This window comes from Alosa sapidissima, chromosome 3, assembly GCF_018492685.1.
Source record: "Alosa sapidissima isolate fAloSap1 chromosome 3, fAloSap1.pri, whole genome shotgun sequence".
In the NCBI taxonomy this organism is placed as follows: Eukaryota; Metazoa; Chordata; class Actinopteri; order Clupeiformes; family Clupeidae; genus Alosa; species Alosa sapidissima.
In genome coordinates this window covers 38,470,987-38,489,178 of record NC_055959.1, presented here as the reverse complement: position 1 = coordinate 38,489,178, position 18,192 = coordinate 38,470,987, and the positions used below count along the sequence as shown (strand labels likewise).

General features: G+C 44.8%; 2 protein-coding genes across 2 annotated transcripts in view; one reads left to right on the top strand and one right to left on the bottom strand.

Moving 5' to 3' along the window:
* The window catches only part of LOC121705654 (cerebellar degeneration-related protein 2-like), a 14,971-nt gene extending 9,916 nt beyond the window's left edge, over positions 1-5,055 (top strand). The window contains exons 4-5 of the mRNA XM_042086790.1: positions 1-42; positions 800-5,055. The exon at positions 1-42 is cut by the window's left edge and continues 123 nt beyond it. Of these exons, the coding sequence (XP_041942724.1) occupies positions 1-42; positions 800-1,805 (1,048 nt within the window). The 3' untranslated portion in view covers positions 1,806-5,055. The remainder of the gene's footprint in view (positions 43-799) is intronic.
* A 2,439-nt stretch (positions 5,056-7,494) lies between these two features.
* cops3 (COP9 signalosome subunit 3) lies at positions 7,495-18,187 on the bottom strand. Its single transcript, XM_042086798.1, has 12 exons — positions 17,842-18,187; positions 16,841-16,970; positions 16,142-16,254; positions 15,997-16,046; positions 15,593-15,685; positions 14,895-15,074; positions 14,400-14,540; positions 13,971-14,144; positions 11,660-11,746; positions 8,940-9,053; positions 8,745-8,825; positions 7,495-8,501 (listed from the first exon to the last, which is right to left on the bottom strand). Exons 1-12 carry the CDS (start codon positions 17,894-17,896, stop codon positions 8,448-8,450), a joined length of 1,272 nt encoding a protein of 423 aa, XP_041942732.1. The 5' UTR covers positions 17,897-18,187; the 3' UTR covers positions 7,495-8,447.
* Between the last annotated feature and the right edge of the window lie 5 nt (positions 18,188-18,192).

Genomic DNA, 18,192 nt, shown 5'->3' with positions numbered 1-18,192 from the left:
CCACTCATTCCCTTGCCTGCGGGAACTCTGCACTGCTCCCAGGTGAGAGGAGGTGCAGTCTGATGGTGCTACTTCCCAGATCCTCCACAGGGAGATAGGTATGGAGGAAAGTAGAGATTAGAATAGAAGAAATTAGAGATTCAATTGAAGAAAGTAGAGATTAAAATAGAAGAAATGACAGATTAAATTGAAGAAAGTAGAGATTAGCATAGAAGAAATGACAGATTAAATTGAAGAAAGTAGAGATTAGCATAGAAGAAATGACAGATTAAATTGAAGAAAGTAGAGATTAGTATAGAAGAGAGAAGAGAGCACACACATCCCTCACATAGGTGCTGGATCCACATAATGTTTCGGCCAAAGGCCTTCCTAAAATGCTCAAACGATGTACTTTTTCATTGCTGTCGTAGACCTGCAGTCAGGACAGGCAAACACACAATGACCCATTTCCAGTCAGTGGACAAATGGTTCCAACTGTCAGGCTAAGAGGTTTTCCTATTGTGTGTGCTTGATTCACACTTGAATGCTTGTGCACTTGAAGTGTGCGTTAATAGAAGCAGGCAAGTGGGGCCCATTGGAAATGGGTCAGTTTCCTCCCCAACACACGGCCAGAGTGCACTTTTGGCGCGGTGAGCTGCACTGACCCATAATCCACCTGCTTTACAAACACGTCTCCAAAGAGTGCAAGTATGAGAACGTCTGCTCAGCTAAGGGTGGGGATTTGGGACACACTGTGCCTTTGCGGATTGAAGGTGTGAATGTCATGATGGCCTTTTGCCCTTTGTGTGTTGGTGCTCAGGTATGAGGACGGCTTCGTGGTGGGTAGCGTGGAGAGCCTGGCGCAGGACGACGTGGCACGGCGTCCGGCGGAGGCGGTGGAGAACGAGCGTCTGCGCGACGCGGCGTCGTCCCTGCGGTCAGCGATCCGCGCGGAGCGCGCCCGGCGTGAGGGCGCTGAACGGGAGTGCGAGGCCGCGCTGCAGGAGTTCGGCCGCTTGGAGGAGCGTCTGCACGCGGCCGAGGGCTGCAGCCTGCGCGTGCGCGAGCTGGAGACCGAGCTGCGCGAGCTGCAGACGCTCCGGCGCACGCGCTTCCTGCTGCTCGGGGGGGACGACGGCGGGGGCGATGGCGGACTCGCCCAGACGCTGCTCAGCCACGCCCCTGAGACCGACACCCCCGCTGACCGGCGCGGCGACGCCGGCGCGTACGAGGAGCAGGACGCCGTGTTCGAGGACCGCGCGGAGCTGCCCAACTCCAGCCCGGTGCGCAAGAGCTGCAGCGACACGGCCCTGGACGCCATGGTGTCGCGGGACGCCTCGGGCCGCCGCAGGGGCAGCTACGCGCTCCACGCCAACAGCGTGCGCCGCCGCGGCATGTCCATCCTGCGCGAGGTGGACGAGCAGTACCACGCGCTGCTGGAGAAGTACGAGGAGCTGCTGGGCAAGTGCCGGCGCCACGAGGAGAGCCTCCGCCACACCGCTGTCCAGACCTCGCGCCCCGTCTCACGCGACCCCTCCGTCAAGGACGGCTACGTGGGCCCCCACGTCCACACGCACCTGCCCCCACCCTCCACCTCCACCTCCTCCTCCTCCACCACCACCACCACCACCGCCGCACCTCCAGAGGGGGGCGCTAAGGCCACAGATGGCCCTGGGGGTCACGCGCGTGGTCAGAACACGCCCGAGTACAAGGCGCTGTTCAAGGAGATCTTCTCCCGCATACAGAAGACCAAGACCGACATCAAGTCCACCAAGAAGTCCGGCAAGTCGGGCAAAACGGGCAAGTCCAGCAAGTCCAACAAATGAGGTTTTAGAGAAAGGGCTGGTCAGTAGGATGATAAGATAGTTTGGGACCCTGTGTCTCCCCAAAGGGCTGGTCAGTAGGATGATAAGATAGTTTGGGACCCTGTGTCTCCCCAAAGGTAAGAAGAGAGACTCACTTGATTAATGGCTTGCTGTCGGTGCCGGGAGATGAGCCAGCGCTCTGTGACTCCTTGAGTAGCCACCTGTGGAATGACAGGTAGTCGATCGCAGGTACCACCACACCTGTGCTGAGGTGAAACAGCCTGCAGGTGTCCTATTATTAAGTCATCCTCTAATGGGCTCCACCTCAGGGACTCATCTCTCCACAGCGAAAAAAACAGCTTATGAAAAGACTATTAAAGCTATGACAACTTTTACAAACTTAAATGAATTAAGGGAATTAAAGGAGTGGTCTTTCAGTCAAATTTACGGCAGACTCTAGGCGGACTCACTCAAGACAGACACACACTCCTACGTGAAGTAATTCGGTGGTTATAAGTGACACATTCAAAAGTGTCAACTTGTTATTCAGCAGGAAAGTTAACATGCTTGGGAGGGAACTGAAGATGAATGTGTAATTTGGCCATGATGCAAAGACATTAGATTTGCTGAAGATTTCTCATTACTTTGACAGCTGATATATACCGGTACATCATTTACATATTTGGTTAACCTCTGAAATGACCTATGAAAATATGTAACTTGGGGATTTGAAATGTAGATTACCCAAGCACAGTTTCTGTTTGGTTCGTAACCAAGCAAAACTGTACTGGAATTGAGTTCCCTGGCTCAGAACTCTATTTGACTGGAGTCAAGCATTTGAAATCATTTATTATTCAAAGTAACAAACAAAATGGCCAACTGTAGGCATAACTGATCATCTTTGCCTTTGCATACATGACTACGTGGAACATGAACTTAAACCTTAAACTAAGGTGACTTAGTAACCTTTACTGATACACGGCATTACTAAGGTGACTTAGTAACCTTTAAAAACAAAATGGGCCTTCCAGTCTGTGAGACACCTTTCTGCGTTGGCATTTTTCCGTTGAGCCGTGATTGAGCTGAATTCCAGCCTATACGTGCTCTATTTCGCTCGGCTGTGCTCTGACTGCCCTCAAGGGTCCGCCTCAGCCTCACACGCATGCAAATCCTCCTGATGTGCTCGTCAGCAGAACGTGCAGGTCAACAAACAGTAGACTTACAACTTTCTTAGAGGCAGAAGTTCATGCCACAGTATAAGGGACAGATAACAGCTTAAGAATTGTATTATCGGCGTCGGCAGATATGAACATTCCTGGCAGATGAATCGGCAAGACTATTATCGACACAACCTATTTGGGTGTCAAGGATCATAACATCATGTGAAGCATCATACAAGATCTGTTCAAATAGTTTGAAATCTCCATTTTTATGAGTCTTAAGACCAATGTGTTCATTGTAGTGCAGGAGAGACCCTTAAAGGAAATAAAAAAAAGATTTATATAAATAAATTGGTATCGGCTTTGCTAACTAGCCTAAATGAGTTAGAAAAGGTCAACATATCGAATATCAGCAGAAATATCGATATCGTTGTCCATATCCATATTGATATTGATATCCAACATTGTGCATCCCTAACTTTTAGGGTCACCCTGCAACCCCCCACCCCCACCCCCACCCCCCCCACCCCCCCCCCACACACACACACACACAATGCAGTGGCTCGGCTGTATCTAAAATAGTGAGAGATGTAGCCGGGAATTAATGCCAACCTGTGGTGTTACAACCGCACGTACATCCACCCTGTTCTGTGGAGGAAGTGGAATATAATATACGAAGAATTTGAAAGTAATAGGAATAAAAGGGAGTGTGATGTGTATTATATTAAGACCTTTAGATATCACAGATGAAGAAAATGATCTGCATCACTAAAGAGATAAATAGCGATTTATAAGAAGTGTGTTGATTACGGGTGTAGGCCTTGCCAAAAAACATTCCAAGCCTTTTGCATATCTTTTGTTTTTGTTATATCATGTAGCTTAGTGTGTTTACTAAATGGAGTTGTGTTGTTTTTACTCATGCATGGGTTTCTGTGTCTCTTAAGTTTTCTGTAAAAGATGAGAACACACGATGAGAGCAAAAATTCCCACCAGAGTTCCATAGCCTGATGTATTGTGCCATAGAATCACAGGGAAATAAATACAAACACACAAATAAAAATGTTATAACCTGCTTAAAGCTGCTTCAAGAATGCCTTCAGGATGCCATAGAGGGATTGGACAAACACTGATTTCCTCTTACGTGGGATACTTGTGCCAATTTCTTTGCTGCAAAGCAGATATCCATTAGACTCATGCGGCATGCAGACATTGATACCAAAGCATAACCCCTTCTATAGTATCTGAAGAGAGACTATTTTGTGTCCATTTTTCATCCATGCTCAGCTACAGTAAACAGGCTAATATCATATTATAAAAACTCACAAAATTTCAGAGTATCGTACAACTGGGTTCTGATCTAACTTTGTCTTCTCTCAGTTTTCTCTCAAATTAGACTCAGTTACATTTATGTTTCATTCCAGGAATATCATTTTTAGGTAGCGGATGATGTTATGGGTGGGGTTTGATTTATAATGAGTTTTGATGACGGATTGAAATCTGTGTCATCCAATTCCAGCACCGTGGTGTATGCGTTTGTGTGTATGTATGTATGTGGATGTATGTATGTATGTATGTGGATGTATGTATGTATTTTGGTCATTACTCCAGACCCTCTCCCATTTGCACTTGTAAGAGAGCTGTGAGCCTTGTGTAATCATGTACTAAAGCATTTATTTACATAACTCTATGGTGCCTATGTCATATCATATCAGTGTACACAATGCTTCTTTTCCTCCTGCTTATTGCTTTATTGGGCTTTTTAGTGTGCAAAGCAAATATAATAGCCTAGTCCCTTTCCTCCGCATCCCCCCTCTGTAAGAAAAACTGAAGCCGTGCATTCTTAAAATGTACTGTACTGCTTTCGAATCTAAACACGCTTTTATGAAAATACGACTCTCTGACGATGACAAACACTTCGGATGTAGCCTACTCAACTTTGTCCAATGGTGAATATTGGGAAGATATGAAGTTATATATTAAGTTATATTTGATGTGAAATGATGACAGCTTGGCTCGTCAGGGTCAGCAAGTGTGACTTAAAACGACTCTGCAAAGCTCAATGTATCTGATTTAATCACTCTGTTTTGCTCTTTATACAATTAAAGCATTGACACAAACCCTCCTGTCTGATGTCCTGTACTTTATGGGCCGAGTTCCTGTGCACGGATGAAGCCCAGTCCTGGTCTAACAGAGAATGTTGGTGAATTTCATTGAAAATGAGCATGTTGGCCAGGAGCAGGCTTAATCCGTGCACAGGAAAGTGGCCATGTCTCTTAGTGTGTCAGCTCAGGTCACTTAGTGTGAACGTTATTGTTGTGGCTCACACAAACACACAGCGTGAAGCACTGTGCAACACAACACAACAGAAGCTATACAAGTCTGACTTTGCATGGGGTTACCATAGCCAAACAAGTGAGCTATACAAGTCTGACTTTGCATGGTTACCATAGCCAAACAAGTGAGCCTTTGCATAGTTACAGGCACCAAAAGAGCTTGAGCTGCTTGAGCTTTGACCACTTTCAGGTTTATATAGCCAAACAAGGCTGACCTGGAGTACAAACACACCATGGTCAGCACTGTTAAGTTACGAAGCTGTATGTAGCCCAATAAAGGTGAAATAAATGTGTTTTTTTTATTAGTATTATTATCATCATAGAGGATTTCAATAGTTGAATAACAAACAAAATACTGCATGGAGGGTCCTTGGGGGACAGACTGCAGTGTTGATGTCTCCTGCAACACTTCTGGGGGGACAGACTGCACTGTTCTGCATGCTCTTCCTGTATCTACTGAAGCATAACCCTCCTTGCTCATCATGGAGCCTGATAACTGAGAACATGCAGTGGTTGCATAAATGATCGCCAAGAATAAGCAAGCTGAAAGGAAGGTTTAGACCTGTCATAACAAAGAGCACCTTGTCTGTGTTGTTTATTCTCACAATATATCTTTTCCATGTGGAACATCGCCTTTGCACCAACATGCCCCCAGAGAATCAGCCAAGATTTCTGAACACAAGAGACTCTTGGAGGCAAAATCCTGTAACTGCAGCCCTATCTGGCATGTTGGTGAAAGCAGCTTGGGACGTTAAACTCATATCTAGCTGCAAAAAAATGAGGTGAATCATGGAATGGCAAACATGATTAAAAACCACATAATCTTCAGTGTCCCGCCGACCTGACGGCTACCCCCCTCTCCCCACATTCTAAATCTAAATTGATTCTAAATCAATTGTATGCACCATATTGCTATGTAGCATAGTAATGTTATACCCCCCCCTCCCCCCCCCCGCTTTTGGTGCTACCCTGACTTCTGGCTGCAGTGTAGCACAGGTAGATGCAACATATTGGGTCCTGAAATATTCACAAGAATCCATTGAAATTGAATCTTCATGTTGTATTATCCAATATTAGTTGTACAGATGTGTAGTCTATCTTATACACTCTCATTGAACCAACAAAGTAAATGCAAAAAAAGACTTTTTTGTAATTATTCCATATTTTGTGTAGCCAGTCTATATCAGAACACCTGACATACAATCTAAATAGTTGTTCACAAGAAACCTCAAAGTGTTACCTTTCATTTGAGACCAGGATTATGCTTCTACACAAAGGGGTTCATGTGCAGTAAGCATTTGATTGTCAGTATGCATTTTGGATAACAAAAAGTCCTATGGGGAGTTACCATAGGCATTTTACAAAACGCATGAGCATACCTTGGCAAAGCACTCATATTTTCATTCTATATTGATCTACTTTTGCACACAACTTCACAAGACCTGGTGCTAGGGCTCAGTTGTGTTTCTAAGTGATATCAAGTGACCTAGAGGGCTGAAATGTGGTCAGTTCAGAGATGCTTGTAATCCGGCAGAAAGAAAAAAACTATATTCTAGCCTCTGTAACTCTGTGTGAGTACATAACACAGTTATTTTGACTGTTTCCTACAAAAACTAGAAAGTTCTCAACTTTCTATAGAGGTCCAACATTTGATGGTAGGCCCCAAAAGAGGTGGGAACAATGCCCTTGTAAATAGGCACAGTACAATTTCAGGCAAAAACTTAAAAATTTGTATTGAGATCAATGTGGTTGACTTCCCATACTGTTGAGTAACTGTATGGAATGGGATATTTCATTCTCAAAACTCTAGCAACTGGTCTCCTCAGTTCCTAAACATTTACAGAATGTGGTTAAATGAAAGGGTAAGGCAGAACAGTAGTAAATATACCCATCCTGACTTTTTTAGAAACATTGCTGGCATCAAATTCAAAATATAGTCAAATTCATCATTTTCATTTGCAATGCACTTTCATTTGGCGTCGTAGACATGGATATTTAGACTGCAGTATTCTTTTCCTCTTGGTATTTCTCTGAACTTTGAACTTTGCACCAGGAAGTGCCGTCTCTGTTCTGCTGACCGTCTGGACTGTTGTCATTGGATACAAATAAACGTTCTGATATTATCAGTCATTCAACAGGACTTTCAGAGGCCCCAAGGGATTTGATAACAACGATCACCACTGCAGCTGTACTAAATAATATGAAAACCCACCTCAGTGAAGGCTGTACATTTTTTTAATGATGTGTTGAGCTATCCATCAAATAACATGCTTCTTTCCCAACTCCAAGAGCTGAAGGAAACAGAACCCCACAGTGGATACCCTCCACCCGAATTCACCCTCCATCGCCACAGCATTGTTGCTGAATCACACCCACACCCACACCAAACAAACTACAGCACACTGAGAGGGACTTTTCTTATTTGTAGTCGTCGTTGTTGTCGTTGTTGTTGTTATGTGCATTCCATACATGTTCACCTACAGAAGAGCCGCATAAGGCAAAAAGAAAAACAGGGAAAGCAAACCAGTGTCTACAAAGAGAAACACAGAAAGGTGGAGGGTGTGCGTGTGTGTGTGCGTGCGTGCGTGTGTGTGTGTGTGTGTGTGTCCACCGTACGGAGGCCAAAGAGAAGTGAAGGGTGGGGGTGGTGGGTGTGTGTGTGTGTGTGTGTGTGGGTCACCACCGTACGGAAACCAAGAGGATCGGATCGGATCACATCATCATCATCACCACCCCTGGCGGCAGCGGAGTCTGACGTTGGCATGGCTACTGGATCAGCAGATCACGGGCCGGTCAGGTTGAGAGCCGATCGAGTGGACCGGCGCAGATCCAGGTCCATGTTGGGCCAGAGTTAGCTGCCGGCTCGGACGCGTTGTGTTTAATTTTGGTTAAAACAGGATCTGCTCTTCCAGCTCCACATCGATAAATAAAAACACTGACAAAAAACGCTTTTGATGCGTGTATATATATATGCGAGTGTGTCCATGGGTGTGTGTGTGTGTGTGTGTGTGTGTGTGTGTGTGTGTGTGTGTGTGGGGGGGGGCTTCATAGTAGGGTGGAATGGGGTGGGGACGGGAATAAACAAATGATTCACGTGTATAGTTTTCCATGAATATTGTCCATACTGAATCATTGGGCACTAAGCCACAGCCAGGGGGCGCCACAGGCCCTCAGGAGTAGCTGGAGGTCTTGCTGCCGACGTCGTCTTCCTGCGTTCCCATACTCTACACAGAGAGAGAGAGAGAGAGAGAGAGAGAGAGAGAGAGAGAGAGAGAGAGAGAGAGAGAGAGAGAGAGAGAGAGAGAGAGAGAGAGAGAGAGGTTAAACACCCATCTATTGGATCAGTTCTCAAACCATGACACCTGATAACACTGTACAAACATACATAAATACATTCAACCTAAAATTGGATGGAATGGAAGAGCCATCAGGCTTAAAACCCCCTCTGTGTCATGACCAGCACCTACCTTCTGCACAAACTGAGGGTTGACTGTAATCTCCTGATCCATAGACTTCAGCCTCTCATCCAACTCAATGCATTTCAGCATCTAGAGAGGGCACACACATACGCCACATCACACAAACACACCATTAGCAGTTTAGTCCACATACACTCCCACACAGGCAGCTAGTGTAGTGGTGTGAGGAAGGCCAGTACTAACCTCCTGATCGATTTTGTGAAGCATTGCAGGGTTGTTGTATTTTTCAGGGTTGTCGTGGAAACAGACCATGCCGTCTCTCTGGTTAATACTAGCGTAGATTTCACCATCTTCAATCTGTAAACACACCATCAAAGGTTACACTTTCTTAATTGTCTGTTCATGAGGTGTTGTAGAGGCAAACTAAAAGGCCTCTCCCCAATGGCCCAAGACATGTAATCCTCCTCAGATCATTTGTTTGTGTTCTACGACTAATTTGTAGTGAACTCAAAGCAACAAAAAAATTGAATAAACCGTATCAAAAAACAATTTGCTTTTTGCGTACTATATGTGGACGAACTGTACTATTCCACCCTGATGATTTGATACACCACTTAACTAAACTGGCACTGTGATTCAGTCAGACGGCTGGGCCTGAGTAGACATATGAGGCCCAGCTACACTACCGGTACATCGAAACAGTTTCGACACGGGTTTTCGGGATTACGGGATTAAATCCGATCTGCGTCCACAAACAATTTATCAGTTTGGGAAGCATAAAAATCTGCATTAAAATGCATTATTCTGATTCTTGTAAACCATGACAAACACAGTCAACAAGTATGGGTATAAGGGAAAAAATGACCATCAGATCAAATCTGACAACTACAGCGTACAAAACTACAAAGTTGAACTTTTCGACGCAAGCGACGAGAGCAACGCGACGCAACGGACCCACAATTCAGCTCGGCAATGGATGACGTAAGCCCATGTAAAGTGGACGGGATTGCATCTCCAGCACTGCACCGCACGCAACTGTGTGTGGGAGCCGTTATGCGCCTGGTGCCGCTTAGCCCTGAGAATGAGACATACTGGGCCGGTGAGAATGAACACATGAGAGTGGGACATTCAGGGTATCTGCACATTTTCCAAGTGCAAATTTAAAGACTTTTAAGACCTTTTCCAAGACATCTAAATGCACAAATTAAGACTATATCATAGCAAAAAGATATATACGACAACTATATATACGACAACTTAAAACTGTTTTATGCAATAGCTTTTTTTTTCTACTAATTTTAACCCCTACCCCATTTTGGATGTCTACAGAAGTTACCAAATATATTTTGGCGAAAGAAAAATAATTGTGTGTGAATTACCTTCACAGCTATAAATGCCCAATTTTAGGGTCTGGGCTGCTTGCTTTTGAAGCTGGCTGTACATATTTGGTTGTGCTTACTGGCTGAGGCTGACTGTTCTTCACCTGTGTCTGTAGTAGCCCTCTAGGCTACTTGCCAAAGACATGTGCAATGGACTGGATTCACTTCAATATTTTTTTCAAAGTTAGACTACGCTATTTAAATATTTTAATAGGCCTACTTTATATCATTTACTATGTGCATCTATTGTCCCATATGCAGCACAGCAAATTAAAGTTAATCCACTACATTTTGCATACCAGTTGTATCTAAACCAACCAAAGCTTGACTGAAACATTGTAAAACCATTGACTTGTTTTAAATGAATTAAGAGTCCTCCTTGCATGATCCTGCTGAAAAACTAAAATAAAACTCATCTCAAGCACGCACGTATTATGAACGCACATTTTTTTTTTTTTTTTTATGTAGCCAGTCGCCGACATTCAAAAATGATGCGGTTATACTTCACAACTTTTGCGAAGTAGGCCTACTGGGAAACGCTGGCAAGCAAGCTGCTGACAGATATTACAGGTATTATAACTTAGACAGATAATTTCTTCCCTAGGCTAGGCCAGCAACACATGCTGGAAAGGTGCAAACAGATCAACTTAACATGTACAGTATTTCCTCCTGAATGCGAAAACGTTTTCTTTTTCTGTCAGTCCGTGGTTCCTTCATAAATTGCGCAGCAAATTATCAGACGAGTGACAGAAGCACTGCACATAATTTGACCAGCAGTCTTCGCGTCCATAGTTTGTGAAACGATGCTGAGTCTGAGCAAAGATTCTAGATGCCCAGCACAACTCCAAAAAGGAGGACAAATGAGCGTCCAGCTTGAGGCTGCGCCGGACAGGGCTTTAAAAATCCATATGTCCGGCCTAAATTCGAACGTATGGCCAACCTATCGCTAACTGGCTTACCAACTCTTTCTCCCGCTCACATAGGTTACCTGCGTAGCCTATCTCTCGATCAGGCCTCGGCTACACCACGAAAACATCAGGCATATTTGTACATACTGTATTATTACCGTTTTCACACCTTTCCACTTTTACAATTGCGTTTTAAATACGCTAAACCGGATCGAGACACTTGCTCTCTTGAAGCTCACTCACTGGCGGCCCCATACGCAAATTTAATACCTCCCTTTCGAAAATTCAAGACATCCCAGACAATTTAAGACTTTTTAAGGCCTTAAAAACCGAGAGTTGTATTTAAGACTTTTTAAGACTTTTTAAGGATCAGCGGGAACCCTGGACATGCTGGGCCGGTGAGAGATGAACACATGAGGGTGGGGCATGCTGGGCCGGTGAGATGAGAGATGAACACATGAGGGTGGGACATGCTGGGCCGGTGAGATGAGATGAACACATGAGGGTGGGGCATGCTGGGCCGGTGAGATGAACACATGAGGGTGGGGCATGCTGGGCCGGTGAGATGAGAGATGAACACATGAGGGTGGGGCATGCTGGGCCGGTGAGATGAACACATGAGGGTGGGGCATGCTGGGAAGCAGAGAGAAAGGCTAGTGGAGACAAGGAGGCTCACCATGTGTAGGACGTACTTCTCTGCTTCCTGAGGTCCAGACAGCTGCACTCGACTTGCCATGTCTTGTAGGGACAGCGTCAAGAACGTCTAAAAAAACACACACACAAGAGAACCACATATGGTGTGCCAAAACACCCAATTAAACATGGTTGCAGCACATTCAAGGGACTATTTTTCTCTTAACCTATGTTTCCTTATGATTTTGAGGAAGAGATTAGTCACGTTCGTCATTAGGGTTGGGCGATGTCGCCTAAATTGGCATTTGACGATGTGTACAGTCCAAGAAAATTGTTGTGAAAGACGGATAGACAATCAATCTGAACACTTGCGTGTGCACCAACCAGCGGAATATTACACATTGCCAGCCTTTGCTGGGCCCAGCAAAAAAGCTACTTAAGACTACTATCGTGGTCACTCATTTAAAATCTTAGTACTATGCAGCATCCCACGTTATCAGGCTACCGTGCTGACTATGAGGGCGGCGGGAAGTGAAAGTAAAGGGCTGCGATCGCGCAGTCCAGGCTATATATAGGAGGGCGAAGTAAAAACACTTTTACAAATAACCAATCCCGATTACCACTCCGCTGCTGTCTGGGACTTTTGCTAAATGCATGAAATACAAGCCTTACAGTGAAAGACAAATAGGCTACCTTCTGATCCTATAATTAACGAAATAAATAGTTTATTTTAACACAGAGGAGAAGGACGCATTTGGCGCTCGCTGTAGCCTTGCAAAAATATTTGAGTGCTAGAATGTCCTAGTCGTAGCCTAACAATAATAAATCTATATTTTCTGCTAAAACATTAGGCTACCTATTACGTCCAATGTAGGCTGTAGGCTTCAAAAAGACAATTAGGCTACACATTCACGTCACAGTCAGGAATTATTTGAATAAGAGGGTAGACTAATAAGTCTTTTATTTTATAAGACGGTAGACTAATACGTGATAACTGTTTGGTTGACAGCCTTTAAAGTAGGCTCAATTTCATTTTCAGGGAAAGGTTTTTTATGTTTTAGCCTGTTACAGCAGGAATTAGTGATTGGTATGTGGGGGCGTGGCATCACGATGGTTGCTTTCCATCGTGATGCCGGTCAACCATCACGATGGACGATGATATCGTCCATCGGCACAACCCTATTCGTCATGTTTTCACCACATTTGTTAGGTGTACAGCACCCTCACTAAAGATGAGTAAAAAGAGATATACAAAATAATCTATACAAAATATTATAAACAAAACTACCAATAAATGTGGAGGGTACTGTGTGCCTGCACTGCCGTTCAAAAGTTTGGGGTCACTTAAGACATTTCCATTCCATGCTCTACCAGCTGAGATCAGTTGCATTGTTTTTTTAAATTAGGGCAGCACTTTTTAGATTACATTATGTGCTTACATAATTGCAAGAGGGTTCTCCAATGTTTTCTCAATTAGCCTTTTTAAAATGATATCAGATAAGTAAACAGAATGTGCCTTTGGAACATTGGATGAACGGTTGCTGATAATGGGCGTCTGTATACTTATGTAGATATTAGATTAAAGATCAGCCATTTCTTTCTACAACAATCATTTACAACATTAATGATGAAAACAAGGACTCCAACTTCTGAACGGTAATGTATATGCTCTGTCCACCTGCGTATGTCTAGGTGTGCCTGACTACCTGTGTGTGTGTTTGCAGCTGAGCTGCGTGTGTGTGTGTGTTTGCAGCTGAGCTGCCTGTGTGTGTGTGTTTGCAGCTGAGCTGCCTGTGTGTGTGTGTGTGTGTGTGTGTGTTTGCAGCTGAGCTGCGTGTGTGTTTGCAGCTGAGCTGAGCTGTGTGTGTGTGTTTGCAGTTGAGCTGCGTCTGCGTGTGTGTGTGTGTGTGTGTGTGTGTGTGTGTGTGTGTGTGTGTGTATGCAGCCGAGCTGCGTGTGTGTGTGTGTGTGTAGCTGAGCTGCGTGTGTGTGCGTGTGTGTGTGTGTGTGTGTGCAGCTGAGCTTCTTGAATTTCCCCTAGGGATAGAGTATATCTATCTATCTATCTATCTATCTATCTAGCTGCGTGTGTGCGTGTTTGCAGCTGAGCTGCGTGTGTGCGTGTTTGCAGCTGAGCTGCGTGTGTGTGTGTGTTTGCAGCTGAGCTGCGTGTGTGTGTGTGTTTGCAGCTGAGCTGCGTGTGTGTGTGTGTTTGCAGCTGAGCTGCGTGTGTGTGTGTGTGTGTGTGTGTGTGTGCAGCTGAGCTGCGCGTGTGTGTGTGTGTGCAGCTGAGCTGCGTGTGTGCGTGTGTGTGTGTGTGTGTTTGCAGCTGAGCTGCGTGTGCGGGTTCAGACCTTGGTTAGCCGCTGGATGTTCTTCTTGTAGAGGGAGGACAGGCACTGCTTGACCAGCCCTGTGTTGTTGTCGCGGGCGAACACCTCACCGTGCTTGGTCAAGAGGCCACGCAGCTCTGCTGGGTTGTTGGTGGTGTACACCTGGGCCAACTCGTGATACGCGTTACTCAGGGGCTAACACACACACACACACACACACACACACACTTATTAACCTTTAGTCATAAATACACTGGCATTCTGTAATTTGACACAATAGACATGTATTAACCTGTAGCCTAGCCTAGAAATGTAGACGCACCCTAGCAGCAGCAAATGTAATTCGGTGAATGCTACCATTACAGCCCATGCAAAATATACCATGAAATATTGTGATACAGTTTTGCCCATCCCCACCAGGCAGGAAGCGTGTCTGACCCCCAGACTCACCTTGATGAACCTGCCCACGATCTGGGACGTGTACTTGGGCAGCTGCTGCATCTTGCCGTGGAGAATGAGGGACACCAGGATGTACTTCTTATACGCTTCGAGCATAATGTGACTGACCGCCATTGCTGGAGTGGTTATGGCCTGTAAAGAGATTTGGTGCACACACACTAATGAACAAGTACATCCCAACTACACCCAGAAACACAGAGCCATCACAGAGAAGGAGGTACACTTCTCAGTAACTCTGGAAGCCCATAGCATTAATGAACTAGCAATTATGTTATATTCAACATTTTCCTAACTAATACTGAATAAAAAATAAGATAAAACATTATTCTATATTTGTTCACTGAAACCTCCCAAACTCAGAGGTAAATAGCAACAACCCCAACCACACATCAAATACCAGCATACCCAAACCTCTCAGGAGGGCCATTACCTGTTCATAACAATTGAGTGACGAATTCTAACAGCCCAAATCACACATCCACTCACCTGTTCGTAAAAATACAGTGCTCGCTCAAAGTTCTTGAGGCCGGTGTAGATCATGCCTCCGTAGTAGTAGTAACACAGGAAGTGCTTGGCGTCGTAGGCGCCGTTCTCCTTGCAGATGTCCATCATGTCCAGGTCCAGGTAGGGGACGGCCGGCTTGAAACACTTCGCTAACAGGCAGAGCTGCCGTGGCCAAACAGGAAGTGACAATGAGCAACGTGACAGGAAGGACATGTGTACGGTCACATGTGGCCTCATGGCTTGACTTTAGGTGCTGGTGGTGGTTAGTGGGGTTCCCACATCACTGTGAAGCGCTTTGGGGGTCTTGAAAAGCGCTATAGAAATGCAAGGTGCTGTTGTTTTCTTGATCAAGGAGGTCAAAAACATTGTTACTTGAATCCTAAAGTCTGGTTAATTACAACAAGCTAACAAAGGGGGGGCAAGAGAGATGCTTTACCCACAGGGGGAGCTGTACCCGAATCCAGGCATAAATTATATAAGTAAATTCTAACAAGTTTAACCTGAACATGTTCACCAGGATCATCAAATACCTTTTCTCATTTAGGCAGCAATGTGTTGAAGGAAATGACACACAGACATCACAAAACAAACTTTGCTGAGATGACAATTAACGCCACTTGCAGTGCCATCCTGGACAGGTGTCTGGTATGTGGTGATGCACCTGGCACACGGACACTCACCTGGCACATGTCTGCATGCACTGAGGTAAGCTGGTTGGCGTTCATCTGCATTTTGTCTATGGCCTGCTTCAGGATGCTGACGCCACGTAGAGGCTGAGGGGGACACGCAGGGGAAGAATGAGAGGAGGAGAGAAGGGGAAACAGAAACACAACATGAACAGAAATGTTATGACAGAGGGACTACAGTATCTGCCACATCTGCCTAACTGTCTCTGTAGGGCTTTTAAAAGAGCCCGCACACTGACCAAGTGTGTCTGCATAGAACTACAGTTGCAGTCAGTGCCTCAATTCAAACGAATGTGACTTTAGAATCAGGAACCAAGTGGCTATCCATCTAATTAAATCAAAAGAGAGTTTTGGAAATTAGATTAATGAAAGACTAATCAGATTAATGGGGAACTTGCCTGCTTCCGTTCCACCAGGGCATTTGTTAACTGATGGCAGAGGCCAGCAACTGTGAGGAAACAAACACAGACAGAGCATGGGATTACCGAAGGATAACAGAGGATTGGAGCATCCACGACATTAACATCGGAAAGGGTAACTCACACGTGTCAGTTGCATATCTGATGTGCTCTCCATTGCAAGTGCTAATGAACAACTGGACCTGAGAGAACAGAGTCTCAAAGTCGGGGATGTTTGGCATGGAGAACTTCACAAACCTTAGCAAATGAAAAGAACAAAAACATAATGGGCTTGTGAAGCAGTAAATCCCACTGCACTAAACATAACTGGATCCACTTTGACAAATCGACAACTATAGTTGTAAGTATACGAATGTCTTTAACAACTATTCTTTTTAGGAGTGTGTGGTACAGAGCAGTTCAATACGTTCATCAAGTTGTTATCAAATGCAAATCTGTAACAACCATCAGTTACTATGTCCATGTTCCATGAGGAACGGACTGTGGAATATCTCACTTTGACTGTTTCGTAATATGATCACTTAAAGATTTAGGGTCACATGTCAACATATCTGAGTGTGAATATAACACCAGGGGTGTATTCCAAGTAGTGACAGACCTGGATAAGTTAACCCAGAGGAAACCCCCTAATAGAAGGGCCCTTTGGCTTTGTTTAGTTTGGAGATTGAAGCCCTGGGCTGTTCTATTGACAGGTTTACAACTTCCTCTGGGTTATCTTACTAAGGTTTGCCACTAAACCACCTACTTGGAATCATGGCTAGGTCGCAAAAGCATGAAAACAGCCCTTCAGGGTATACATTTATCACAACAAGGACCAACTCACAGCACAGCCAGCACCCCAAGCGAGTGCTCTTGAACGTCCAGGGCCCCCAGAACAGTGTCAAGGTGGGACAGGTTCTTCGCCAGAAGCTCTCCGCTCTTATTGATCAGTTCACACAGCTGGGTCATCTGACCTGGAGAAGGAGAGAGAACCACAGGACGTTCAGTGGGAGTTTACGGTTGAAGTGTTACAGAAATAGATGTGGGGGTAACGGCACAACTGCAAAACAACAGCGCACCAGAGCAAAACAATGCACACATGGGAAGTAGTGGAGCTGAGACTGTCCAACCACACGATCCTGAACACATTTAGCGTGTGTTTAACCTGAAAGTTGTTTTAATACACTTCATGAAATCTGATTGCAGTTAAGAGCATACTGTGTTTGTGTATTCTCAAAACCGTCATTTACCAGCCTTGATTTGATATCTGGTGAAGATCTTGCTGTCCCCAACCTATCAAAAACAACTGCTTAATCGAGCTGTCAAGGCCTGCGCTATTCGCTCGTCAAAGAAGCGTTAGACTGTTATAGAAAGTTTAGTAAGCCAGCTACAGAGAACTTTCATGAATGCTATCCAATCCTTGGCAATAAGGGGTGGAACCATTAGATGACAACTCAAAGAAATGTACTGTGTTGATGACATTTAGCTGGTTAGCTTGCTAGCTGTATCATTAATGTTATACAGAACGAAATACCGGAATGAAAATTACAAGTTGTCTAAAATGGCATTGTTTGGCATCAGAGCGTCTTCATAAATATTGAATATTTATAGATAACTCTAAACTAGCAAACTCTATAACGATACTGCCATTCCATAACTGTTTACATGATGAAGCAAAAAGCAAGTTAGTCAGCTAACTAGCTTCCCAGCTAGCTAACCTTGCTGCCGTGCAGTGACAAAGCTATCTGATTAGCTAGCTAACTGGAATGCAATGCATGCTAGCCACCAAAAGCATCTACTGCCTGAATGTTTATTTGGGAGGATAGAATTATCAAGAACGCTTACCTTGCGCCGAGAGCTGCCGCACATTATTCACAAACTGTTCTAGTGCTGAAGCCATTATTTCATGAGTCTACGGGGTGACTTTTCACAACGTTTTCATTCAAATGTCAGCAACAACTCCGTCTAGTTTCAGACGGGGCCACAGCCACAGCCGCCACCAACCACCTAATCTCGCGAGAAAGTGGGTTCCGTCTGATATAACGTACAACACGTGCAGTGCAGAATGAATTATTTCTTCCCTCAGTCTGCAAAGGTGTTGTTTTGTACAAAACTGCTGCCCGGATCAAATGAGGATACTCTATCTAATATCTCCTTAAATTTCCGTATGTCGTGACCACAGGAACAACAAACCTG

Coding starts and splice junctions, on each gene's coding strand:
- cops3 (XM_042086798.1), bottom strand. CDS start 17,896: ATGGCTTCAGCACTAGAACAGTTTGTGAATAATGTGCGGCAGCTCTCG. Junction 14,145..14,399: donor TCGTGGGCAGGTTCATCAAG/GTGAGTCTGGGG, acceptor TGTGTGTGTTAG/CCCCTGAGTAACGCGTATCA. Junction 8,502..8,744: donor ACCCTCAGTTTGTGCAGAAG/GTAGGTGCTGGT, acceptor CTCTCTGTGTAG/AGTATGGGAACGCAGGAAGA.